General features: G+C 37.6%; 1 protein-coding gene across 5 annotated transcripts in view; it reads right to left on the bottom strand.

Moving 5' to 3' along the window:
• TENM3 (teneurin transmembrane protein 3) overlaps window positions 1–27816 on the bottom strand; it is a 583022-nt gene that overhangs the window by 86878 nt on the left and 468328 nt on the right. For all 5 annotated transcript variants that reach the window (XM_090138907.1, XM_090138906.1, XM_090138905.1 and 2 more), the window contains 2 exons: window positions 8523–8645; window positions 1001–1215 (listed from right to left, as the gene is read on the bottom strand). In XM_090138907.1, coding sequence (XP_089995033.1) covers window positions 1001–1215; window positions 8523–8645 — 338 coding nt within the window. The remainder of the gene's footprint in view (window positions 1–1000; window positions 1216–8522; window positions 8646–27816) is intronic.

Genomic DNA, 27816 nt, shown 5'->3' on the forward strand with positions numbered 1-27816 from the left:
TTGCATAATCAGTCAGGCCTCATTCCAACTCTGCCTATAGGCAATCTCATGAAGGTAAAAAAAATAATCAGTAAGATATTACATAATTCCATAAATGGTGTAGAAGTGCATGAGCTCAATTCTCTTTTCAAGTGGAACAATGGTTCAGAGCTAGCACTTGGACTAATAGTGAGCTGAAAGAAATCCGAACTTGGAGGGTCTTAAATCTTAAAAATAAAATCTGAATACAATTGATTCTAAAATGCCATTTCAGACAATGCTTCTCCCTTTCTCCTGCCAATCCAGAAGACTATTCATTCTTTTAGGCTTCAACTCTCCCGTAACTATGGATAAAAAGTGTTTCTTTGTTACTAGGCATGAGCATAATAAAGTGCAGTAAAAAGTCTCTTCGCAAACCTGAGGGGTGAGCAGACTAATCCTTCTGGGGCAGACAAAAACAAAGTTTTAAGACACTTCAGATGCCTAGTGAAAACTGACAATTTTACAACCCCAATCCACTGTATTAACATAGACATATACTGCATACTTTTTCATTTAGTGAGACACCAAGATATAAATACTGTAACATTTTCTTGCAGAATTAACTGAAGCTTCTTTAAAATACTATTTTCTTCTTGCTTGCAAATTGGATGAATGTGGCCACTGCTAGGCACACATGACCACACGTACGGCTGTAAGAAACTGTGTTAGTTTACTGAGGTTTTAAAACAAATGTCAACATATCTTTAAAAGTACATATGAATTCTGCATGAAACAACTCCATATCTAAAGCATCATCATTGCTCACATTCAGACAGTTCATAGATAAGAATCTTCCCTTCTCCCCGATGGCACATTTCAGATCCCATTACTTACAGTATTATAAATGTTTTGTACATCACATGAGATCGATATGTAAAAACCAAAAATCAGCAAAACAGAAAAGATACAAAATATCCAACTCATTGAAAACTCACAGTTTTCAATAACTTATCCTACTTCTAATGCAAGCAGCTCTCACCTGAGTATGTGAAGGTGGTAAGCCTTTTCGGCCATATACTCCAATCAATGCATCTTTCTGAAGGGATATATTGAATTTTAGAAATTGTGGCTGATCAATGAAGAGTTGTGATCTCCAAAAAATCCCAGGGGGAACTTCTTGTATTGCTCTTCGGCCTATATCGAGTTCTCCAGAATCTATAGTGTTGTTTTCTTGTGCAAATCCCCCTAATTTTCCTGACAGGTTAGAATAATGAGAGAGAAAAAATTAGTATTCTTTTCTTGTTCTCAGTCACCCTTCATACGAACTGTCAAATATTTAGAAGCAACTCAGATAAAATGCTCCCTGACAATCTTTCTGAATGTAAGTTCCCGGGGAATTCACTGATTCAGAACTAACAAAGCAAAGACAACACAAATATCTACAAAGTAAAAACATTTTAACTTCCCTGAACACAAGCCTTACTGCTTTGGGATCTATATTAAATACAAACATACATACACTTTTTTAACCAAAGTATTTAAAAACAAAGGGTTTTCCAGCATAAAGACTCATTCTAAAAAAGTATAAGGAAAAGGGAAATGAGGTAGACAGATTTTAAGAGTAACAGATAAACAGAACTAGTCGAGACAGCTAACAGAAACAGTCTTTTCTACATCAAATATTAGAATTTGTATACAATTCTAACAGATCTAGTTCACTACGTTCTGTTTCTTTTTCCTCCTAAAAGAGAAAGGCAATGTTTCATGTTCCACTGCATCTACATCCTTTGATCCCCATAGCACCTGTGTCCCCTGGGTTACCTGGGCCTCAGCCCCAAGCTTGTTATCACCTTCTCAATCCTGCTGCCTCCTGAATAAAACGTGTAATAACAATAAAGTCTGCTATTTCCATTGTGTTCTATATTACAAAAATGTGTTTATCTGAAGGTTTAATTATGAGGAATACGAACAAAGTACTGAAGGGCATTAATGATCTTCCCCTAAAAAGCATTAATGCAACTATCAGTTAGCCTTAGGAACCCAATGACGGTGACCTGGAAATGCCCAGAAGAAGCACAAAAGATCTTAACATGTAAAGGACTCACAATTTCAAATGCTGACATTAAAAAACTAGCCTATGGATTGTGGCTTATCAAAAAAAGAACATAAGTCATAAACTTTACATATTCCCAGCAACCTATTTTTTTTCAAGCAGGTAAGTGAAGGCAAGAAATACACATCTATGTTCCATCTTGGATACAGAATGGTATCATTCCATCTGCCAAACTCTGTGATCTCATAGTGATGCACTGTGAAATGAATGGGTGGGGCACAACCCAAGCTGATAACTGTAGGGAGCTGGACTGCATGCTATGGATAGCACAGGTCTGGGACAACTTGGTGTACCACATACACAGACCTTAAAATCTGGCAAAGATTATGGATTAGTTGGGAGAGCATCTTCCCACCTGCTAGATTTGCAGGAAACAGAACTACTAAAACTGATACAATAAAAAGGGCTTAGACGAACTGCCACCACCAGCTTTGAAATTCAGGATGACTTAGTAAGGTATGCATGAAAGCCTGTGTGAAGCCAAAGGACCAGAGCTGTATCCAGGCACCATCTCCGTGCCACATGCTGCACATAGGTGCTCCTGGAAGATGGAGTCAGGATCAAAGGCTACTACAACCCAACAGAATCAGTGCTACCAGACCTAAACAAAGCTTTGCCAAAGAACTTGTCATCAACACATATCAGTTCCAGACTAAGTAATTAAATAGCTGGCTCATCAAGTTGAGCCTTGTGTAAAAGCAGTATAAAGAAAAATGAAATTGTAGTTATAACCTTACAGCTCACTGGGTTTTTTACCAATTCATTTTCTTTTTTCAGCAGCTAGTCTGTTATAAAGATTGAATGAAATGCATCTGAATGTGATAAGCACGTTCAAATGATGCTCGCTTGTTTGCGTACAAGTGTTGTAAAGAATTGACAACACTTCGGCTGCTGCCCTGTCTTTTATGTTCAAATTCTACATTATTCATCATTTGAGGAAACAAACTGACACAACCTTTTTGCAAACATTTAGGCTGGAAAAAAAAAAAGCCAACTAGATTAAAATCTGAAATGCCAGGTGAGGTCACAGACTGATCCTCTCCACTTTCTGTGCATCCAAGATGAACACAGGCTGCTTTTGAATTAAGCAGACGCAGAAGCACTAGTTAGAGGTCTGGAGTAGGGGCTCATATCACCACGAGAGCTATACCGCAATACCCTTATAGTTGCTGAAAACATCTCACTTACAGGAGCATCATATTGATCAGTATTCTGCTTTCAAGAGTCAGTGAAATATCTGATCTTGGAAGAAACTTTTTTTTTTTTTTTTTTACTCTCTTCAGGATGAGGCTGATGCTTTTCTAACTTTGGAGTTAACCTTTCGCAATATTTATACTTTATACTAGAAGATAGGTCTGTATTTACGAGGGCTCTCTGAAATTAATGTCTGCTATTTTACTATGCTGGCAAATGACATCAGAGGTGGATGTTGGTGGGAGGGTAGTAGAGATTGCACCTTTCCCACCAATATCCTATCACATGTTGTTGCCGTGTGACAGATGGTAGCAGAGGAGCAATCTGGATGAAACAGTGTCTGACACAGAAGTGTGGATGGAGCAAAGGTATGCCACTAAATTCCTCCATGAGGAAAAACTTGAATTCATCAGCATTCATTGATGCTTTCTGAATGCCTATGGAGACCAAACAGACACGAGCACAGTGAGGGGGTATGTTTTAGCAGTGTTGACAGCAACGATGGGTCACCTCTACTGGTGCAAATTTTTACAGGAACATCATGCAGGCTCTTCTTCAACTCTGGCAAAAATGCAGAGGGACCTGTGGTGACTTATGTTGAAAAATAGTGTGCTGTAGTTGAGAATTTGCACTATCAAATAGTCTTTTGACTTCCATCTGTTTGGGTCAATGAAAGACAGACTGCATGGGCAACATTTTCCTAGCAATGACTCCATCACAGCAGTTGTGTAACTGTAGTCATCTCAGCTGGTGCAGATTCTTATATACACAGCATGCACGCAAGCTCTTCTTCATTGCTAGTGAAAATGCATAGCTAATGGTGGTGACTATATTAAAAGATAGTTTTTGTAGTTGAGAATTTGCTCTATCAAGTAGTGTTATTGTGCTCTTTGTATCTGTTGTAGCTTCCATAGAAATAGATAGCGGGCATTACTTTCAGAACAACCTACATAATATTGCAATTTATTTAAATGTTTCTTGCCACTTTCTTCAAACTGATGCACATTTTGTTGTATAAATTCACACACTGATGCCTGGTAATCACTAAACAATAAACACTTGTTTGCAGTATTGATCTGTGACTTCCGCTGTTTGTATACTGGAAATGAAAAACAACTACCTCTTGCTACTGAAAAGATGAACTAGATAGCTTGAACAGGTGTGCTTTTTCAAACACACATTTTGTCCAATATGTTAGAAATGCCTATCACTGGGCTTCAGCAATTATCCTTAGCAGGTAATGATCTCATCAGCCCCCATTTTCTTAACCAAAACCAAGGTACATTCACCCTTTTGCCACATACCTGTTTAACATTATACTACCTCTCAAAATTATCACTAGCTTTCTGCCCTCCTTAGAACGGGGCATTAACCAGTCCTTTCCCCTTCTGGGAAACAGGCACAAGAAAATGTCAGTAGTTTCAACATTTCCTTTTCATGTTCTAAAGTAATAAAAGTTCTTACACAGACCTTTAAATCCAAAGCTTTAAATCCAAATATGAAATGTCACATTCATTCACACAATTCCATAATGACATAATACCCCAAACATTAAATCCATTTTTAAAGTAGCTTTCCTCGTGAATATTTTCTCTTTCACAGTATTTCTTCTCTACCTCCAAAACTTCTTTCCCAACACCTCTCCAAAAGATAATAGCAAATACCCTAAGTATTTATAGGTTAATAATATTTTCATCAAAACTAGTAAGTATATTACTAAATCTACTAATACTTAATTTACAAAATGACTTGCTCTACCACATACTTATGAGATATGCATCATTATATTAAATATTCATGATATAGATAATCTGATGTATAGCGGCTAATTAATAGATCAAATATTTGTTACATGTATTATCTGTAAATTCTGTTCTTACTGTGTGAGACTAGACTGGACAAAATCTTAATCTAAACAAATATTTGAAGCAATTAGCAAAATTTAATTTATGTACAAGAAAAATAGTTCAGAAATATATCAAAAATTACATGAAGCCAAACTCTCCTTCCTTATTTGCAAACACTCTATAGATTGGTGCAATATATTCTGTAAAGAACTGAGCATATACACCAGAGAATAAGTGCATAATCAAAACATGAAAAAGCTGAACAATAATTGCTTTATAGTGCCACACATAATATCATTTTCTATCCTTCGTAGGCAGCATTAATTAAAATATCAGGTTGCAAGGCTGGCTTTACAATCAATAGCATATTCACCTACTCCACTGAATAACCTCGTATTCAGAAGTTTTTTTTCCTGTGAGACACTGCTATATGATCTGCAAAAACTACTTCAACAAATGAAATCCTCCATAAAAACAAACTTAGAATTACAATTTTAGAAAAAAAATGAACATAATAATTAAAAGTTACTACATGTTTTATTAACATTCTGTACTATAAATAAAAAGAACCCTCAAAATCTATTGGATGCACTAAGTATAATGTATTTCAATGAGTATAATCTCAAAACTGCATTGAATTAAGCCAGAAGAAATGCTCTTTTCCCCATACATCCTTTTTCTCCCTTGCATTTAAAACAAAACAAAAAGAACAACAACAAAAAACCAAGCCAACAATTAAGCATATATTATAAGGTATTTCTGAATTGCACATTGATTTTATAGGATGTAAAAAAAAAATAAAGAAAGCCAGTGACACATGAAATGTTAGCATGCGTTAGAATACGGTGTCTAAACAAATTTTCAGTTCTGTGTTTCTTAACCTTTCTTTTCTGCTGCCTGGTTATAAAACCAGGGAAAGCACCAAGGTGCCTCAAGTAAGTGCTGGGATGTGATTAAGCATGGCTAAGAAAGTACTTTGGAGAACCTGAACTGAAGTGCGCTATAAAATTCATCTTATTCATAGAAAATACATATTATGATACCTTATGCAGCCCTGAATCACGCCTGCCTAGATAAGCAAGTGATACATTGGCAGTAGTTTACTATTTGAACAGAGGAAAGCACAGGGAAAGAAAAAAACCAATCAAACAAACCGATAACAGCAACAACAAAAATCCCCCACCACAAAAGCAACAAAGAAAAAAGAGAAGGCTTGTTCAGAGACTCAAGATTCATTTAACAAATTATTTGCATCCAAGGATGATTTCACATGCTTTTACTGTCAGTGTATGACTAGCTATTTCTAGGCAAACCACAGCTGAACTTTCTCCAGAGGTCAGAAGAATGCATTTTAACGTTTAAGCTTTACTAATTCATCACAAAAAGTATCTGTACTTCTGAATGGCAAATAACTATCTAGGATCCAAGTCACTCATTTGAGGAATACTATTTCCTGACCAAAGCTAGCACTTCTTTGGACTATTCCAAATTCAGATAAGACTCATGAAAAATGAATGGCCAAGGTATCAAAATCAAGGCTTCAGCGATTCTTCCTTAAAACTTTCAGTAACTAGTATGATAGTGTGAGGGCTCCCTCCTTAAATTTCTTATCTGGTCATCACCACACCTTCTACTTAACTTTCCTTTTGTGGTTTAAAATGTGTATTCTCTGGTTCATCTGTTGCTTAGTATTGACGCGTGTTGATAAATGACCACTTACTATATTCTGCAGAGGACAGCATTTTAGCAGTAGATGAAATTAACCCCATTGTTGGACAGTATTTAAGGACACAAGGAAGGAAAAAAACATATTTGATATATTTGTTATTTTCTTCTATTTCTGAGGCAAAGTATAATAGGCTCTAATTTATTAAAAAAAAAAAAAAACACAAAGGAGGAAAAAAAATTATATTTAAAAAATGTTTAACAAATCATTTTACAGTAGAAAAATACATTGGCTTCTCAGAGCTGAAGACCAGAGAATGATGAGCTGCCACTTCAGCATCAATATTCATTAACCGTACAGCACCTTTTTGCTATTCATTCAAAACAAGTAAGAACACAGACAGAGATAATGAATATCCAAGTACAAGAAAAAGGCAGTAGGGTAAAGGAAACAAAAAAGTCCTACTAGAGAAGTTTTACGTGTTTAAAAAGATGACAGAAAGAATGATTCAAGCTGTATTATTTCTGTAACTTGGAGCTGTGGTAACTTGAAAAATTTTCAAGATGTCAAGTGCTGGCAGATGCTTCCTCCTCCTCAGTGGTAAGGAGGTCAGCTCTACCTTGTGAAAGGGAAAATGGATTTTTCTGTAATGAAGCAAATACCGCATTCATCAACCATTTAAATCAAGTTTTCCATTCAAAAACTATTGATTTTAAAGCCTCTGTTAGCCAAAAGTGCATAGGCTCTTAAATGTTTTGAGAATCTTAAAGGGCAACATGGAAAAAAGTCGATAAAAAATAATCCCTTTATGTGGTTTGTATTTTAAAAGCTCCTACAACAAAATTATTCAAGTTTTTTATTTTATTTTATATATTGGCTGGATGATTCAGGCTCAGGTATTATACGTAAGACATTTTGAGAAAACACATGAACATATTAAAAGTGACTTACTATGTTTCAGAGAGAAACAAAAAAAGGAAAAAACCCTCATTGGCTACAGAAAGAAAAGAACAAGTAGTATTTAACAGCAAGATCATCACGCAATAGGAAGCTCTTTGGTCACAAGTAACCTACACGCAACTAATAGAGAAGCTTTGAAAATATGCAAATTCCCCTGCAGAACCTTTTGTGGTGCCAACCCTTCAGAAAAGGATTGATTATGTTCAAAAACAAGGTTTTAGTCTGAAAACTATCCAGAGTTCATTAAGATTCACAAAGATGGCATCAGGTCCCCCTTATGAAACAGTGTGTCTTGTCACATAAGGGACTCCTGGCTTTGCTGTGGCCATTTCTGCAGCCTGGGTCCCAAAGGAAGGATGGTCCCTGCCAGCCTCAGCACTATCTCACCTCCTCTGAGGACCCCAAATCTATCATTAGGTTGTTGCAGGCAGTTTAACTTCTGTGGTTGCGATGAGACATTTTATGTCCTCATCCAATAGGGCATGTAAATTCCCAAGACAAATTTTGGTTGACAACCAGATTTCCTAATTATATCAAGATTACCACCAAGGATTCATTGTTCACTTCACATGTTTAATTCAGGTATTCTCAGTTGAAATACAACCCCTGCTTAGTGTCTGCATATGTATTTAGAATTACTATTATTCTCAAAGGCTCTGAACTTCAAATAAACAAAGTTTTGGAAGAAAAATGTTAAAAACTGGTGATGTAAATAAAACACAAAGAAAGAAAATGCTTTCAGAGAAGGAAATGCTTTCAGAAATTGGTACGTTTCACTTACCGTTTTCTCCAGCAGGTACTGTTACAGGATGTGTTGGCACAGTATCAGAATTCACTTTTCCATTCTCAAAAGTATCATTTTCAGTTTGCTGCAGCTGCCAGTTGAGGCCAAACAGATGCATTGCTGGTGGTAAAGGATACAGTTTATTTGATGCTCTTAACCACGAAGACAAATTGCACAAATAATGGCTTTCCACGCTCTGCAGCGGAAAAGTCATACATTAAAAAAATTAAATTACAGGAACAAGCATTCACAGAATAATAGTTCAACTTAGCAATGGCACTAAGCAATTACTACCACTGTCCTTTAACGATACAGTGCTTTCAGTGAATGCAGTTGACAAAAAGCTCACCATTCTCATTTTGAGTCTTTTACCGGTCCCAAATCAATGTTCAAAAGGGTAGGCAGTAATTATACCCTTTCTCTCTCTCTCTCTCTTTTTTTTTTTTTTTTTGTGTGTGTGTGTGTGTGTGTGTGTGTGTGTGTCATTTTGATCATTCTAAAGAGACAAATCATTTAAGTAAGTAAGCTCCTAAGTGACCCACTGAAATGATTTCTGCAGAGCACAGATCTGTTCTGGCTAGTCAAAAAGGGAAAACAACGCGAGAGGAAGGAAGATTCTGTGGGCACTATAAGGCTAACCTAAAACATTAACACTCCTTTCCATTCTGTCAACAACACTCTGTTCAACCTTAAGCTTTGTGCTCATCCTGCATGCTAGTCTACAAAACAAACCCAAGATCATTAGCAGAGTTGGAGATGCTGGGTACTTAGTTGCTGTGGTAATGAAAATGTGTAAGGTAGTTTCTGAAGTGCTTAATTCCCCACAGTCACATTCATCAAAAGATGATATCAAGTTAATATGTTTAGCTATGATAATTACAGAAGCCAGAGCCAACCTTTCATGGTGTTAGGGGAACTACCAGGGAACCCTGATACCACTGGGGATTAATGAACAAATCCCAGGAAGGAATAACACCAGGCACCAGTACATGCTGGGGGCTGCTCAGCTGAAAGACAACTTTGTAGAATAGGACCTGGGAATCCCGGTGGTCACCAAGTTGAACACAAGCCAGCAATGTGCCCTTGCCACAAGGAAGACTAATGGTGTTCTTGGCTGCATGAGGTAAAGTGTTGCTAGCAAGTCGAAGGAAGAGATCCTTCCACTGTACTCAGTGTTGGTAAGGCTGCACCTGGAGTGCTGCACTCAGTTTCAGGCCCCCCATACAAGAGTCAGAGTAGAGAGAGTCCAATGTAGGACCAGAAAGATGATGAAGACACTAGAGCACATTTACTACGAGGACAGGTGTAGATTGCTAGGCTTGCTTAGCCCAGAGAAGTAGAGTTTCAAGTAGAGTTTCATCTCATCAATGCCTATAAATACCCGAAGGGAGGGAGCGGAGGGGATGGAGCCAGGCTCTGTTCAGTGGTGCCCAGTGCCAGGACCAGAGGCAACAGGCACAAAGTGAAGCACAGGAGGCTCCCTTTGAACATCAGGCACTGCTTCTGTGTGGGTGACAGCACAGGCAAAGGCTGCACAGAGGCTCTGCCTCAGCAGGGGTTCGAACAGATCGACTCAGAGGTTCTGCCGATCTCAGCGATGCTGTGATTCTGAACCCCACAGCTAAACTACTTGAGCAAAAATAGGGAAAAAATATTACCTTAATGATAAAGATACACATAACATTTAAAATTTCTTGCTATCTGATGGTCTGTTTCATTTTCTTCCAATGACTCTATGATACCACCAGAAATTAAATTTATTATAATTACTCTAATTTGCTTTCAGCATAATTTGAGTTTGCTTATTCAACAACAGCAGCAATCTCCAAAGGTGGAATTCTCTTTCAGTACTACTAGGGAGTAAAAATACACTGGAAACTTTTTCTCTGCTAATGTATTTTGACTATCAGTGTATCATACAAGGAAGATGATTCACTACATCTTGTTTCTTCTGCTGCTTTTGCCCCTGAAATAGATCACTGCTATAGTCGATGTTATTCATTCCTTCTATCCTAAAGATAAGTAATTCTTCATCCTATTTAGTTTCATCTCTAATCTTGCAGTCTCTCTGTATTAACCATGGCAACTCTTAAGACAAACAGACCACTGTGGTAGTTTAGTTACAGAGAAAGCAAACACTGCAGAATTAAACCATCTTTATCAGGTGTTTGCCTTAAGCTCTCCCCCTCACCACTACAAAACAAAACAACAGATTGCACCCAAAGACCTATTACTGAATGCTTCAAAGACTGAAATCCCAAGTAGACATGACATATTCTCTTTGTTCCAAGTCTCTGACTCTAGCATTACTCTTCCTTCTCAGACTTTAAATTGCCTGTCAAAGCCTGATAATGTAGGATCTTCTATGACCCTAAAACCTTATTTCTTTTTTTCCCCCTCCCACCTCTTGTTAAAACATAAATCTGACCACCACCATTCTTGGCACATTCCTAAAACTAGTCATTATTAGTTCAGCCATACTTTGGCTGAAATTCTTGTTTATTAATTGTCTGATGATTTTATCTGTTTAATACATTTCATCAAAACCCCAAGAGTCAAATTCCACTAACTGCTATATTAGTTCACTGGCAGCAATGAAAAACTAAAAATAGTTAAACTATTTCATGATTCAAACTTGGTACACTTTGCTTCCTGTATTTTACAGGAAAAAAAAAAAAAGTGACATTTAATTTGAAACGGGTTTCTCTAGATGTGCATCCTTACTAATCACGTGAGCTTAGAACTCCACTATCAGCTCTGTCTGCTGGTACTATGTATGTGCCCTGCACTTCTTCATTCTCTGCTGGGAGGTCAAAAGGGGAAGACCTGACATGACCCTTCTAGCCATTCCCTCATAATCCTAAACAGCTGGAATTTGAAGTCTTCAAAAGCAAGGACTGTGGGATCTGTATTGATTACATCTCAAAAAAACCACAGTTACTACAAGGTAAGTGATGATTACCTTCTCTTTGTGCTTGTGCCTTCTTGCATTGTGCCGCAGCTGTCTGTTAGAGATGCTACCAGTTGTATCTCACAAAAACACAATTTTTCTCTCAACTTTAACACTGAACTAGAACCAAGTTCAGTAAACAACATTTAATAAAAAAGAACAGGCTGATACATGCAGCACTTTCACAAATTTTGCTTATTAGAATATTTTTAATGCAAATCAAAAATGTTGCTTGAGAGTTCTAAAGACAATCAAAAACTGACAGCGTGTGCTAATACGTTAAATAATTTAACCATCTTTTTGAAAGAACTCGATGGAATTTAGGGAAGCCTCATTCACTACAAACAAAAAGGAACAACATGAAACAATTATGTCAGTCAGTACAGGATCAAGATATCAAGATACAGAACCCAACTGTCTTAGAGATGTTGAACTTCTAAAAAACAGGTAAATTGACTGATTAAGACAAATTCAAGCACTATTTTATCAATGTATTGCTTCTAGTTTTGGTTTTAAATTGTTCCTTTCTCAGCCAGTTATCTGAATCATGACAAACTTTAAGTCCTTCTCTGTCCTTGTTACAAGGACAGTGAGGCACCTGCTAAAAATCCATGATACTCAACAACCAAAAGGCAGTACCTGGTACCAGTATCCCTACGTTCAGAGCACAATTCAGTGAGGAGCCTGAAACTGTCACGTCAAATGCTATGAACTAGTCCTGAATTTGCAGAGGTGGAATGATTCAGGCAGACTGCTGGAGTTACAGGCTGGTTTGTTTTCCTCAGGCCTAGAAAAGGGAGATTCTTCCACCTTTGAGATAGGGATGTCAAAAGTTCAACTTTTTTTCCTCTACTTCTTATTTTTTTTTTTTCTATTAGGTTCATAGAAACAGCAAGTCCACTTTTTCTCTATAAAGAATTTGATACAGGAAGCAAAATTAAAGGTGGAATGTATTTTCCATTTGCCAGCTGTTATTTTAATTGCAAATCCAATGTAAAGCAGTTTATTGATTTTGAATTGGCTGTCAGTTCTAGTTCATTGCTCTTCAGTTTGGCATTTATTTGGTCATAGATAATGATAATGAAGACAACGGGTCACTCCCAGACCAGCCAGTTCTGAGCCTGTAATTATGCTACCAAACCAGTAAGGGTACTAACACTGGAGCAACTTGCAATACTGGCACATCTTTGATGTCAGCAAAGACTTGTCAGAGAATGCCAGATGTCTTTACCAAGGGGTGGTTGTGGTCATAGAATATAACAATTCAATACAAATAACCCACAACTGTAAAGAAGGGATGAACCCTCAGGGAAAGGGTGAAAGCATAGAATAGTGCAATTGCAAACATGTCCACAATCCCATAAGAAAAAGGAGGCGTTTCTTAATCAAGACTGGAAAGATTGTTCCCACTGAGCAACAGAATGACTTTTTAAGCACAGAAATAGATGATGATATTCTCTACCTATTCTCCCATTTCAGTACACACCACCATTCTGCAAAATAATCTCTAGCTACCAAATAGGAGTTGAGAAAGTACTTAACTTTGGTACTGACAAACTTGTTTAAGGTGGTATTTTTATTGCTAGTGGCCAGAATTATCAGCTTTACAGATAGCCTTTAGAGTACAGTAGTAAACAATGAGGACTTAATTCTCTTCAAGAACAGGAAGAAGCAGCATCAGAAGAAAGTCCTCTGGAATCTGTGCTGCTCTTTGCATAAACACAGAGTCACTGCCTGGGTGGTTCTGGTGGATATGGCTGAATTCTCAAACACATAAGCAATAATCAAACGAACAACTCAGCTTTTCTTCCTCCCTTTACACTTTTCCAGAGTGGCACATGGCCTACATGCAACAAGGACTGGGATATTCAAAAGATTCAGAGCTCAGATTACAGGAGTGCACTTATGCCTACAGCAGCATCAACAAAAATGCTGTTGTTCGTTACAGGTTATCAAGTAATCTTACCATCTGTCACCAGGCAGTGTTTCTGAAGGGTTTCTAAGGCCTTCTAAACCATTTTAAACTACTTTTTCAAGCTTGGTTGATCTTACCTTTCACTCTCTGTAACCAAGGTCTAGTTCTTTGATTTGAAAACAGCCTACAAAGTCTTCATTTCCACTTAATAATTAAAAAAGCAACTAGGTATACATTTCACAACAAATACTAGGAAAAAAAAAACACTTGTTCACACTTACATAAAACATTTTACAAAAATCTGCTTCAGGAAAAAGAAGTTGATTCTATGAAGCCCTTTCATTCTTTACAGGCTGTCAGCCTGTTTGTCTGGTATGCTCATTTCTCAAGCAAGTATTGCTGTACTTGATGCATTCTCTTTACAAGCAACCTGTTCTTGAGGAAACAACCTGTATTATCACTTCAAAACCCTCTTCAAGACTTTCTTCAATAAGCCAAAAAGAAACAGGTTCTCTTATTAGTAGATAGTAAGAGAGGTGAAATATTTACCTATGTGACAAAACTAGAATGATGAGAATTGATGACTACCTGCTGAGCCCTGCTTAGGTAGAGGTTCCCTTCACTGCCTTGCTCGCTGGCTCAAAGGCCTCTTCTGCCAAAATTACGAGAGGTACAGAAGAGAACAGTAACAGAAAATCACTTGAAGACAATAGACAAGCAGTTGGTAAAGAAATCAGACAGATGTTATCCCTCCAGCATCCAGCAGCTGTCACTTTCTTTTTTGAGCTATCACCCAGTAGGTGAGCTCTCAATAGAAAAAATCTGGACACAGCTGTGAGTACACATACTTTGTTGGAGTTGATGATTGGTATCAAAAAGCAAGCATATTTTTTTATTTCTAGGAAAGAGTAGTAATATATAATACAATCAGAGATCCTTATCAGTCAAAATTCAAGGATATCTTTCAATAGCCATCAGCATCAACCCTGTTTTTTTTAAAGTACTATGGTTGACAGGCACGTACAAAAAACAAAGGGCATAGCAAACACCCCATACACTGTGCAAGTGAAAGCATTAAACATGCAGGTGACAAGGATGAATAAGCAAAACTGTATGCACATAAACAGAGGCTTCAATCTCAGAAGTAGCCTGACAGTAACAGGGTATGTGTCTGAAGTACCAGTAATCCAACAGGCAACATAACAAATTTGGTAAATGTCTTCTTCAGAGAAAGAACTCTGAAGGTGACAATGCATTTTATGGGAATAGGAGAAATTTCAAAGACAGGAGGGTTCTTTTAAGAAGAAGGAATCAGAACTGGGAAATGAATTGGTCTGAACTGGGAAAGGGACTTCAAATATTCTTCCATCTCTTCTTAAAAAAATGATAAAAAATTAACACTGGACAGCAGAAATTAAAAAAAAAAATACAGGCTATTTCAAAGGAGCAAGCACCGCCCCAAGACCTCCAGAGATACAGAGTATGGTCTATGAACATAAAATACTCAGCACTGCGGGGGAAGTTAGTAAGAGGAACTGAACAATGTTGGTAACCCTTCTTCCTTCCTCCCATGCATTTTAGAAGGTATGGTAAGCAAGTCTTATTATTCATGAAAGTGTACTTGAATATGAGCTTCTTGCTAAGATATTTAACTTATTTTCCAGGACTGCTGCTTCTATGTATTTTTGGATGCTGGTGCTTTCAAACTACAGTTTACAAAATTGCTTCCCTAGAATTAATAGAATAATATATATGCACACTTGCACATAAGGAAAAGTGAATATAATTTATATTTAAAGCAATGCAAAAAGATTATAATTTAAACTAAGCAAATTGCAATTATTGCTCAATCTTGTTGAAGGATTGTCTTCTAGTTCATCTCCCTGTTGGCAATACATTTTCAAATGAAATATTTGAACACTGAAGTGGTTTTTAAAATTATCTCCCGTATATTTTTCTTGCAGCTATAATTAGAATCTGAAGCTATTTTATTCTGAAGGACCTGGAGTGGACCAGAAGATGTGCAAATCAACTACCAGTGATTTGCATTCATTTGCTCTTTTCTAAGATAATAGGATGCACTGGATATTGCTGCAGATCAAACAGTCAATTAAAAACAGTTAATTAAAATTTTAAATAAGTGAATTACAAGTTATAAGTTCTATATTTATTTCTGTCTTCCTTAAATCAACAAAAAGCCTGTTTTTTTCCAATTTTTTAGAGTGCGTGCTTATAAACTTCTTCAAAAGGACAGCCAACATGTGCATCATATATTTATTATCAGAGAATTGCCTGGGTTAGAAAGGACCTCAAGGATCATCTAGCTTCAACCCCCCTGCCATGGGCAGGCTCGCCAACCACTAAACCAGGCTTAGGCTGCCCAGAGCCACATCCAGGCAGAAGGCCCATGGCATCCTGGCTTGTGTCAGGAATGGTGTGGTGAGCAGGGCTACGGAAGTCACCCTGCCCCTGTACTTGGCACTGGTGAGGTCTCACCTCGAGTACTGCATTTAGTTTTGGGCACTTCCGTACAGAAGGGACATTGAGGTTCTGGAACAGGTCTAAAGAAGGGCATCAAGGCTTGTGAAGGGCTTGGAGAATATGGCCTATGAGGGATGAGAAGGAACTGGGGATGTTCAGTCTGGGAAAAAAAGGGTGAGGGGAGACCTCATTGCTCTTTTCCAATATTTGAAAGGTGCTTGCAGTGAGAGCAGGGCTGATCTCTTCTCACTGGTGACAGGACAAGGGAAAATGGCCTCAAGTTGTGCCACGGTAAGTTTAGGTTGGATATCAGGAAACACTTCTTTACAGAAAGGGTTGTTAAGCGCTGGAATAGGCTCCCCAGGGAGGTGGTTGAGTCACCATCCATGGACATGTTTAAACACTGTTCAGATGTGGTGGAGAGGGAGAGGGACATGATTTAGCAGAGGGTTGTTAGAGTTAGGGTAGTTTGATTAGGTTGTGGTTGGATTTGATAATCTTTAAGGTCTTTTCCAACCTGAGCAATTCTATGATTCTACATGTCAGGTATCTGCAATGGAAAAAACTTACTTTCTTCAACCACTAGTCAAAGATGATTATATACTATTTAAAAGTACAGTTGCATTTGAGCTGTTAAGAAAGATGCATTGTGGGCTTGGTGTAACTATTTTTAGTACATTTACTAAGAAATGGAACATTTATTCTGTAAACTTGTATGTCTAGATGTCTCGTTCTTGCTGTCAAGCCAGTGACTTTTAACAATGGTCTAATTCTGTCAACAGCATTATGCGAGGCACATTCAAAGCTTAAGGGAGAATCCAGATTTCTTACAACAGAGACAGAGATCATTATTAAGTAACTGCTTACTTAAAGAATATCTATTTGTTACAGCTTGTTTCACACGTGCCATTCATTATGATCACCCACCATTCTCTGATATGTGCTAGCCCCCACAATAACCTGAATAGCCATTGGTATTATCCTGTGCCTCTCCTGAACACACTTTTTTTTTTTCCCTTTTCTTCCCCCCCCCCCAAATAATACTGTTCACAGTTAACAAGATGGTGAAAGTTATCACAGGTGCAGAAATTATGAGGACGTGCATACTAGATTGCTGACTGGTTAGATATAGGGTTGTTTTGTCTGAGTTCACAGAAGGGTGTGAAAAACATCCTATAAATTTGGGGTTTCAATCTAATAAAGTCATAATCAATGATTTCCTTGTCAAGCATTGTGGAAAAAATTCCCCTGATTTACACTTTCCAAGACTGGGTTAAGATGGCATGATAATTAATTCTCTGGCATTCTTCAGGCATTTCTTTAGTCTCTTCCTTCAGTCTTTTAACTCCTTCCTTATTCTCCTTTAAACTCACTTTCTAAAAAACACTGAGGGTCCGATCTGTGCTTATCTATTTTATTTTTTCCTACAGCTCCAACAGAAGTTTTGCTTAGGGCAACATCCTTTAGATGGCAGCCCTCATAAAACAGCAGTGTAAAAAAAAGCAACGCCAATGTAACATCTCAACATCTATTGGAAGCATCTCACTTAGCAAGAGCATCCGTGAATGGGCCCAAGCATTTTTATAGTTTTATTTCCTTATTGCAGGAAAACAAAAACAAAAACCTCCCACCAAATTTCTTGAGGGATATAATAATAATGAAATGGCACTATACAATCATGCATAACCTATCTGCACATTGATGGCATAAAGAAGTGCAGTCTGATGAAAAGGTTTAAGAACCAAAGGAAAAAGAAACAGGAGTCAATTACTGTGATGTTCAAAGGACACATCGAGCTGGGATTTTATAGTATATAGTTAAACACTCATGTTGCATATTTCCATCTCATGACTTTCTAAAAAAGATCAAAGCTATTTTATTCCATATTAAGAATGACAGAATATTACAGCAAACATGCAATAAGGGGAAATGTAGTAAGATTTAATAAAAGATGATAATAAGGTTTGATAAGAACTTTTGGAATGTTACCAAATGTGGAATGTTAGATGAAAGCATCTGCATGTAGAGACTGTAGTGTGTTATTTGGAACCCCACAGAGCTAAACTGTGATTAGAACTACATATTTTTCCATAAATTAGCCTTTGTTTTGAATTTCGTGCTGAGATCATATGCGAGTTGATTGAACGTGCAAGTCAACATATAGGTTTTCTCATCTTTTGCTGTTTGTTAGGCTTCATGGCATCACAATTACAGCTGTCCTCCTGGAGATCAAAGGTAGGTGACTGAGGCCAAAATAAAATAACCTGTAAACTCTTTGCAAGATTTCATCACAGTGACTTAGATCAATGCCAGATAATAACCATTCACCTACACGAACTGTACAATTGTGTTGATGCATAAGCCAAGTACTACATGCAGATCAATTTGCAACCATGCAATTTCCACTTATTTTCATATTAAAAAGCAGAAAGAACATGCTGAGTTCATTATCGAAGAGGCCTTTTTCACAAATCCGTCTTACTTGAAGACCTTGTAAGGCATTAATTATCCATCTGCACACGCAAATGAACTTGTGCAAAAAGTTTCAAGGTTTAAGTCAATTTAGGGATTTCAACCATTCTCTTATAGAAACCCCCCTATTACTCTCTTAGAAGGAACTGAGCTAAAGAAGAATACAGCTCCTCACTATAGCACCAGGAATCACGACTGGGTAAGCAGCTCCATGCTTGGGCCAGAAATAAAAATCAGGGCAGAGGAGAAACTAGCTACTAGATAGAGAATCCTTAATTTTATTGTCATTAACATGTTTTATGTGGATTGCAATAACATACCATGACAGTAGTTCCTCCAGAGGACTCACTAAAGTGAGACATGGCATTTATGAATCTATTCCTGTGAACAAAGATGGACTCTAGGCACATGAAAAATACTACTAACAAAAAGAAAACAAAAAAAAATTAATCTGTCATAAATGAGTTAAGGAAGAAACCCACGATACAAAGACAACCCTACTGCTAACTGTAAGTCCAGCGGTTTGTGCCTCACAAGCCACTTTGTTCCTTTTCTTTAATAGCTATGTAAACCCTGGCAAAAACAAGGTAGGATTACAGTTTCAGATTAAACATTCTTTCCCCAACCCCCACTAAATCAGCTATGACAATGAACTATAAAATCTTACAAGTGATCTTAAGTATAGGCAGTCTTAGCTCTAAAGCAGCAGTCACTTATACAACTGATGGAGAGAATTGATTAGTCTTGTTACTGTATGAAAAGATATCGGCTCAGTGATAAGTACTTGCTTTCAACTTCTAGTTTTGGCTCCGGGTGAATTGAAATAACAAGAAAGGATTGAATTTCTCCCCTTCCTACTTGTGTATACCAACATAGCATTACCTCTACCTGAGATGAGTAATAGGAGAGAGACAGAGAAGAACCCTGCTGGGGACTGAAAACCTGGCAAATAAATTGAAAAAGAACTCTCACTTAGCACTGTGAGAAGCCTTGGAGTCAAATGCAGACCTGCTCTCTAACAAAAAATGCAATAGGAACTGCTCTGAAATTTGGCATTCCAAAGATGAAAGAGAAGATGAGCAACAGATGAATTTAAAGCTTTAACAAGTGAAGACAAATTTATTGTAGCAAATTACTGTTACACCTTGTGTGAAACTCAATTAGATAAGTGTTTAGCACAAGGGTGTTAACAATACACAGCTGGCTGTTTTACAGGTTTCAATTAAGTATTATTTAAGTAATCATACCACCTTTTCTGTACCATAATAGTAATAAATTGTACATTTTTTTCATCTAAATATATTGTAAATATAGCAGTTTCTTAGAGACTTGTGGAGTGGCTATCTTTTCCAATGGCTGATAGTTGCTCTCTCACAACCTAAAACCCTCCTATATTATTCTATTAGAGGCTTTAGAGAAGATAATTTTGTGTGTTCCTATTTCATTACATTTAGACAAAACCACTCCTCCTTATTTGGTTAATTGGCTTTACCACTGAGGGAAACAATGTTTCAAGTGCGTTATCTGAACAGTTGTAACATATCTCCTATTTCTAGACTAGCAAATTACAACTGCTGTTATAGGTGACAATTCCTAAGAGACAACCTTCTCTTTGGTTTTGTGAATGAAGTTTTCTGAAATAACATGTATGTGAAAATATAGGATCTCGTATTTAATGGTTCCTGTTTACATTGGAGGACCCATAACTTGCATGCTTAATTGCTGCAGTGGAGGAAGTACAACTGTATTTAAAGCCACGTGTACTTGCCATCTGAGTCACAGATGTAATATCAAATAGATTGCTCACAGCAAGTTTGGACATACATACTTAACTTTAAAGTGCTTAAACACAGAGAAATTCACAAAACTGTGATCTAAGTCAGTTTTAGCAGAATGATTTTTTTTTTTTTTAAAAAGCATTTAAAACCAGAGAAAGCAGTTTTCTTTACAAGATGCAAGAAAGGACTGCAACTTAAAGATAACATAAAATTTGCAGAAAATAAGCAATTCTGACACTAAACTACTGCTTTAACACGTACTGTAATTCAGATAATACACCTGTGTGTGGCTAGCACATCTGTAAGGCCCAGCTTCCTCCTTCATAAATACAAATAAGTAATTAATGGGAATTACCAGCAAAGAAAAGAAGTCTGTAAATCTTATATCTACAAACAACTTAAATCATCCAAGTAATTTCACCTCTATTTCACAAAATATCTTAAGCATAAATTTGAAGTATTACATATGCTTAATACTCCTAAATGTAGTATGTACTTATCTCCACTGATATAACAGGAACAATACCTCCGAATTACTCTAAGCTTGTTATTAATCCAAAAGAATAACTAGTATAATTTAACTACATTTCTCAAGTATTTGCCATTAGGCTGAACTTGTGGATCTTCCAGAATATTAGAGAAGGAAGCACATCTCCATGTAACATGCCTGAAAGACATTTCAGTATTCCTGGAAACGCCATTCATAGTTTGAAAAGGAACCATACACTGCAGTATGACAGCAAAACGTAGGACCTATGGACAATGACATCAGGTCGTCTTGTATTTCATCACTACACATGTTACGTTGCCAGGATTACTGAGTTTCAATCTGCTCCACTGGGAAAAGTGGAAGGGTGACAGGACTATTGACAAAAACCTTGTAGCAAATCGTAACTAGAACACAACCCTTCTGGGAGTAGAGGTGGGTATGCTCCTTCATGGATTAGCTTTTTTAATCCCGCAAAATCTTGTCAAGTCTCTCTTAACCTCCTGACTGCAAATTACAGGTTCCTACACCTTCTGCGTAAGGATTATCTTTCTCAATGAATGTTTTACTTTCAGTGCCATTAACAATAATAGCACGCAACATCTACAACACGGATCAAACGTTAATACTCTGCACTCCTGAAATAGTAACTATGATGTTTTGTGCTTAGTATAAAATTCAGTAACAAAATTTTTGCTTAAAAAACATCAGCTAAAGGCATTATCCATAACAGTATTCTTACTAGAAACAAAAAAAAGTACATTCAACGTACTCATATTTCAATGTGCTTAGCTGTGGTGCAATTTCAGTGAAAGATGTTGGAAATGTTTTTAGTCTGATCAACCCAACAAGGTGGTGAAATGTAAGATATTCGTTTTCTGACTAGGCATTCCCTGTCTCTCAGTTTTAAAAGAAAGTGGTATAAATAAGAAATTATAAGTATTTCCATACTATGAAAGAACTAGTTCATCAGCAATGTCTGCTCTAAACATGGTACGAATCTCATGCATATACCTAGAAGCCTCAGGCAAAAAACTTATACGTGTTGGATACAGCTGAAAATCACTGCAATGCATAAACCCATGCAATTATTACCGCTAATATTAAGCTTCATGATTAAGCTTAAGAATGGCGTGGACAGCTGTGCCTATTTTAATACTGTCACATACAAAGAATACGTCAGAAATGAGTTGTCTGAGCTCTTATTCCTAAGGTGTGGTCTACAAACACCAGTTATCTGGCTTTTACAGGTCAGTTTTTACAGGTTACGAAGTACTGAAATAGCACTAGGAGATCGGTACTTCAGACTTCAAGGACTCTCTCTCTCCCTATTACTGAATCCCATCCGTTCTGGCTATTAAAATCCCTCAGAAATTTTAGAAGATGGGTTTTACTTGCTAAATAATTGTACATTCACCAGCTATATGGCTACATAATCCCACACTGCAGTACTAACAGCAGAGGCTATGCACTCTTCAGTACTGCCTTATATTTCTATGGGATATCTACTTCTCCAACCTCCCAGAGCAAGGTCTAGCAGTAATATATGCTACAACAGATTGATCATCACCCAGCAGAGCCACGCATTGCAGAGGGGCCAACCCTTTCAGTCCCCCACAGTACTGTCATCAGGGCAATTGCTGTCTGCAATATCTGGACCTGAGAGAGATCTAGAAATGTCCATTCTGGACAGGAACAAGACAGTGGTATGTACCTAACCCACAGTTTCCTACTTTTAGAGGCAGACACTTCAAAATCCCACCAAGTTGGAACTGATAATGCAAATCTCTAGCTTGTGAAAAGAGGGCTGATACAGAACACCGCTGCTGCCTCCAGAAGCACTAGAGACACCCAACGCTTTCCTTAAAAGCCTGAAGGATTATTAGGATGAGATGCTAACGTGACACAGAAATATCTGATATTAGAAGAACACGGCACTAGACGAGCTGTGAAGTTGATTGAATGATGTTATCTGAAACAAGGATTATCAAAAGGGGAAAGAAAATGAGGAAATACAGGGGAATGACCCATAATATCTATCTAGTTAAACCCTGATCCAATCAATCATCTGTGGCTCTCCTCTGGACGCACTCCAACAGGCCTATGTTTCTCTTGCACTGAGGACTCCCAGGTGTAGTGCTCCAGGTGAGGTCTCAGACCAGAGCAGAGGGGCAGGATCACCTCCCTGACCTGCTGGCCACACTACTTTGAATGCAGCCCAGGATATGGTTAGCTTTCTGGGCTGTGAGTGCACGCTGCTGGCTCATGTCCTGCCGCCATCCATTAGTATACTCAAGTCATTTTTGGCTCAATCCTTTTGTCTCACAACTTGTATTGACAGTGGAAGTTGCCACAACCCGGATGCTTTTTTTCTTTTTTTTTTGAATCTTCGATATTTACAGGTATTAGTCTACTTCAGCACCTCTAATTTGACAGAATGAGAAATGCAGTGAGAGCATAAACCTGGCAATATGTGAAAATCTGCCACACAGTTGCAGACAGAGAACATATTTCCAACCCACACACCTCAGTGAAACATTAGTCATAACCAAGGTGAAACCTAAGGAGGCAGAGTGGGAAGAGAATGCAGGCACTCTGCTGGAAACACAGCAGAAAAAAATCTTGACAGAGATTCCAGTGACAAGAGTACTACAGTATTCATATTCAAATGCAGGTCAAAGAAAAAAAGTTTGTGAATACGTAATGAAAGTAAAGGTGATTAATGGCAACTAAACTATATTCTCCCTCATGCCTGTTAATTATAATACCTATGCCAAATACTGTAATAAAAATTCCATTTAAATGGCATTATTAATTAAGTTGTTTTCTTCTATCCTGGCAGTAATTGAGCTTTATGAACAGCAGAATATTGTTAACTTGGCATTGCAATCAAAAAGACATATCATATTGTTCTTTGCTGATGAAGTAAAATAGATTCCTTTTGATTACAGGTATGTTTCATCATTCTTCTGTAAGAAAAACTCAGTTCTAAGTCGATTAGTTTTGTGAAGGGTGGTTCTGCCCTATTAGGACATCTGCCAGTGAGACCGACAGGAAAAGTATCTCTCTGGTCCTCTACAATCTGTGAGTAGATGTGAAAGCCAAAAGCTGTCACACTACCTCCTCAGTAATTCAAGCAGAGCTACAGACAAACTCCAAAACAACACTGGAGAGATGAAAAGTTAACTTCAGTGTGCAGAAACTGAACATTTTCTAGTTTTTCAAGATCACTTTAAACTCACCTGCAAGAGAGTTAATCAGCCCTTAAATCTAATTTTCACACCCTACATACTTCTGTGACAGTCTTCTCTAATGACAAATCTTGGTAACTATCTTTCCTGTCCATCCATCTCTTCCACCCATAAAACCTCTTCAGTTGCTCTGTTCTTATTCTCAAGAAATTTCTCTCTCACACCCTGAAGATAATTGTCCAGCATATTGATTATTAGAAATTCATTAGCAAATAAATTTGCAGTTTACTTTAATTGTCTTCACATATCAGATCAGTAACAATTTTCAGATTGGGTATAAAATTGAATGCACAATATAATAACAACAGAATAAACACAATATATCTATATATAAATGTGGAAGAGATGTATTATCTGTGATTATCTAACATAGCTTTCAAGTCTGGTATCTCTCCTATGTTCATATTACATTTCCAGTTTAGATTACATCTATCCCCTGAGTCACAGAATAACAGTGACTTTCCTACTGGCTCCCAAAGAATGAAATACAAACTACAACGTGTATTTTCCCGGAAGACTTTTGATTTAAGTCTAAAAGTTAGCTTTCTTGTTAGCCTCCCTGTCCAAAATGGATTTACTCAACTGCTCGCAGGAAGCAGTGGAGATAAAAAAAATATTCCTGTGGTCTTTTTAATTTAAAGTTCTTCCACCTCCCCTCCCCCATGAGATGTCCTCACATTACCACCAGTAATTATTTGCTTTATCATGAGGAGCAATGGGCTGATGTATATTCTTCTCCTGACCACTGGCTGCATAGCTAAATCTAGCACAATGATCAGTTCTGAGCTACAGAGAGGATGAAATGCTCATAAAATGCAAACAGACTTCAAATTGTTACAGGCTGTTCTTGAAAAGTCAGGACAGAAGAGGTAGACTAAACAGATCAGTTCTCATAACGTATTTGAAGACTATTTTATGTTAATAGAAAACTATTTAGTAGACGTAGAACAACACTCACGACAGACGCATGTGATCTATCAGTGCACAACTCTCAAGCCCAGTTGAGTAATTCTAATTCCAGCACTGACTGAGGAAAAACATTTGCTTCTTTAATGCCATACAAGTGAAAATGGCCCTTGGATCAGCTTCTTAAAAACAACTTTGACAGTGCCATTGGCAATGGAGAATCAGTTGCCAAAACAATTCTTGGGTCAGAAAAAGGGGCCCTGATATCCCCAAATACTTATTCATTTCATGCAGCATGAATTCATAGTAAAAAACAAATGATTACTGCTGTACCAATTAGGCCAATACTGTAGCTTGTCAGCCTGTGTTATGCAATGACATACTGAAAACAACTTCTGACCGATAACACCAGAAGTAAATAGAGAACATCCTCAAATATATAATTGGTAGGATAGTGGTTATATACAAAACTTCGATTTGATGCCCATTCATTGCCTAGGTTTTGCTTTAACAAACTGTCACTTCATGCATTCACTGCAAATGATGGATGCCAAGTGAAGTAGTAAGTCTCGGGGAAAAAAAAGACAAAGTTCTGTTTTGTCTTGCACATTGTAAAGCTGGACTCTATTTCTGGCTCTCACACAGACTGCTTGTACTAAGTTGGGTAAAACTCTTCACGTGTATGTAAAAAGAGATCAAACAAAGGCAACATCATATTTCTTATTCTTTCACAGCTTAAATTTAATATTTTTCCTCCTAGTCTTCCAAATAGTGAAAAATAAAATACTATTTTTCAAAGTTTTCTGAAAATGTTCATGCTGGAAATAAAATTGCCATTTTCTTGGTTGCAAATCTTATTATGTATAGCAGTTAACCAAATGGGCTTCTTAAAGAAACTCCATTATAATCTCAATCCCCAAACTAAGCAGTTTATATTCTTTCTTTTTCTTTTTAACACACTGTTTCAGGGAGTTGTTCTTCTAATCCTTTACTCTAAACTAGAGCTGCATTTTATTTGAGTCTACTTTTCTATATGTGCTGCACTCTATTTGGTTCAGCACCTCTTGCATGCTCCTGTTGATCAAATAATTATTTCTCCATAATTAAATATCAGATAAACCCGTTAAACAAAAGGTCAGCACTTTCCACAACTCATTTTTATTTTCTCTAAAGATTAGCAGGTTTCATTGACAGGAATAATAAGCTTCAACGTTCTCTGTGTTTCAAAAGCAGTTGAGAAAGACCACCAAGGCTTGAAAATCAAGAGTATGTGGGAAGGCTGGAAGTGAGACTTCCCTTACTTTAGACTGAAATAATGTTTTCAACTCCTCATGAACCCCAAGACTGTATTAAGTGGCCTTACAGTTTAGCACTTGCTCTGGTCCCTCCCCATGTTGATATCTGCTGCTCTCACCTCCTTTTGTAGACTTTGTAAACGTAGGAGTCTTTCCTGTCACAGTGATGGAAGAAGTGCAAGACAGACCAGACTCAGTGTAGCTCCTCTCCTCTGGCAGGGCTAACTGACTGAGCAGTTCTGCAAAGGCAGACATGAAGTCTAGCAAACCATCTCTTCTGCCGTATGTTGTCTGAGCAGAGGGGATCTAAAGTCATCTTCTCTATCCCATACCACTGCAACTAAAATAAGCCTGGGCAAGACATGTTCATCCCTCGCCACAAGAAGGGCCTGCTATGCTGGTCACCAGGTGAGCGATTCAGTTAGTCCTTCAACGAACAGCTATCACAGTCACACAGTGGACACAAGCAATACTACATTCCTTATCAATCCATACCAGCATAGTTACAGCACTGGCAGAAGCATTTCTGTGCTTGTGGCAATGCCTCTCCGTGAAGTTAAAAAACACATCTCAAACCAGCTTCACAGAAATGACATGTCATCTCAGGCATCAGCACACAAGCAGGATCAATGTGTTCGGGGCACATGGCAGTGCTGGAGGTCTCACAATACCACAGCCTTTCCTGAAGATTGTATTTTATTATCAATTACCTACTCAGCCGTTTCTCTTTCATATCTACCCTACACAACATTTAACCAAGATGAAGGACTGTTTCCATCTTACATAAATGATTTCCACCAATTCATACTTACATGGCCTACTAAATAGAGAGTATTTCTGATACACCTGCAGAGATGGGAAAACCACATATATGAATGAGTGTAATTCATTCATGGTTTTATAGACCCAGCATTCTCTGGAGAGCACCACTGAGTGCTGGATTTTACATTTAGATTGCTGAGTTAGCTGAAATATGTGTAATATCACCAGTAGGCAAAGAGCTCCCTATTGACTACGGGGCAGAGGAAGGCCCTTGCGCATTGTTTATTTCAGCAAGTATGCGAGCTGGCAAGCGCCCATGAAATGTAGTACAGCTATGGTTTCTTTTCTTTTTTTTTTTCATAACAGAGTATGCGAATAAATGATGTGTGCAGCTGAAAGCTCTCACTCTATGGAAAGCCCAATTCTTTCCCAAATACAGGAATAGAGGTGTATTAGACATGCTTATACTTCTTAATATGCCTGTGGGAGAAATAATCCAGTTCAGCTAACTCCTTGCACCTCTCAGACTCTTAAGTAATCTTGCTCTTTGGGGCAAGCAAAGTGTAGGTCAGCTCACAATCAGATCTTCAATATTTCACTATCTGTATGGCCATTTTCTCTATTTTTTGATAGTGATATCTCATACGGTTTTTTTTTCTTACACTTTTTTTGGCAGCAGATATTTGATTATAATGACTTAAGAGGCAACATTACGAATACTGAGCACAATTTATGTGCTTTATAAATGGAAATATTTCAACCCCATCTCTTTTAAAAAAGATGCAGTGTTAAAGCTTAACTCCAAGCCACACCTTTATGCTTCTGTGTACATTCACACAAAAAATAATCCAAGGCATTTAAAGTACTGAGCAGTAGTGGCAAGCCCTACATCTCTATACATGCATTTTTTACTTCGGAGTTCACAGCTGAAGTGGAAAGGGTGCTCCAGGAGCTCTGCTTTGCCATGGCAGACAGGAATTTCTCCAGTTACTCA

The sequence above is a fragment of the Phasianus colchicus genome, chromosome 4 (genome assembly GCF_987193195.1).
Source record: "Phasianus colchicus chromosome 4, bPhaCol1.hap1.1, whole genome shotgun sequence".
Lineage (NCBI taxonomy): Eukaryota > Metazoa > Chordata > Aves > Galliformes > Phasianidae > Phasianus > Phasianus colchicus.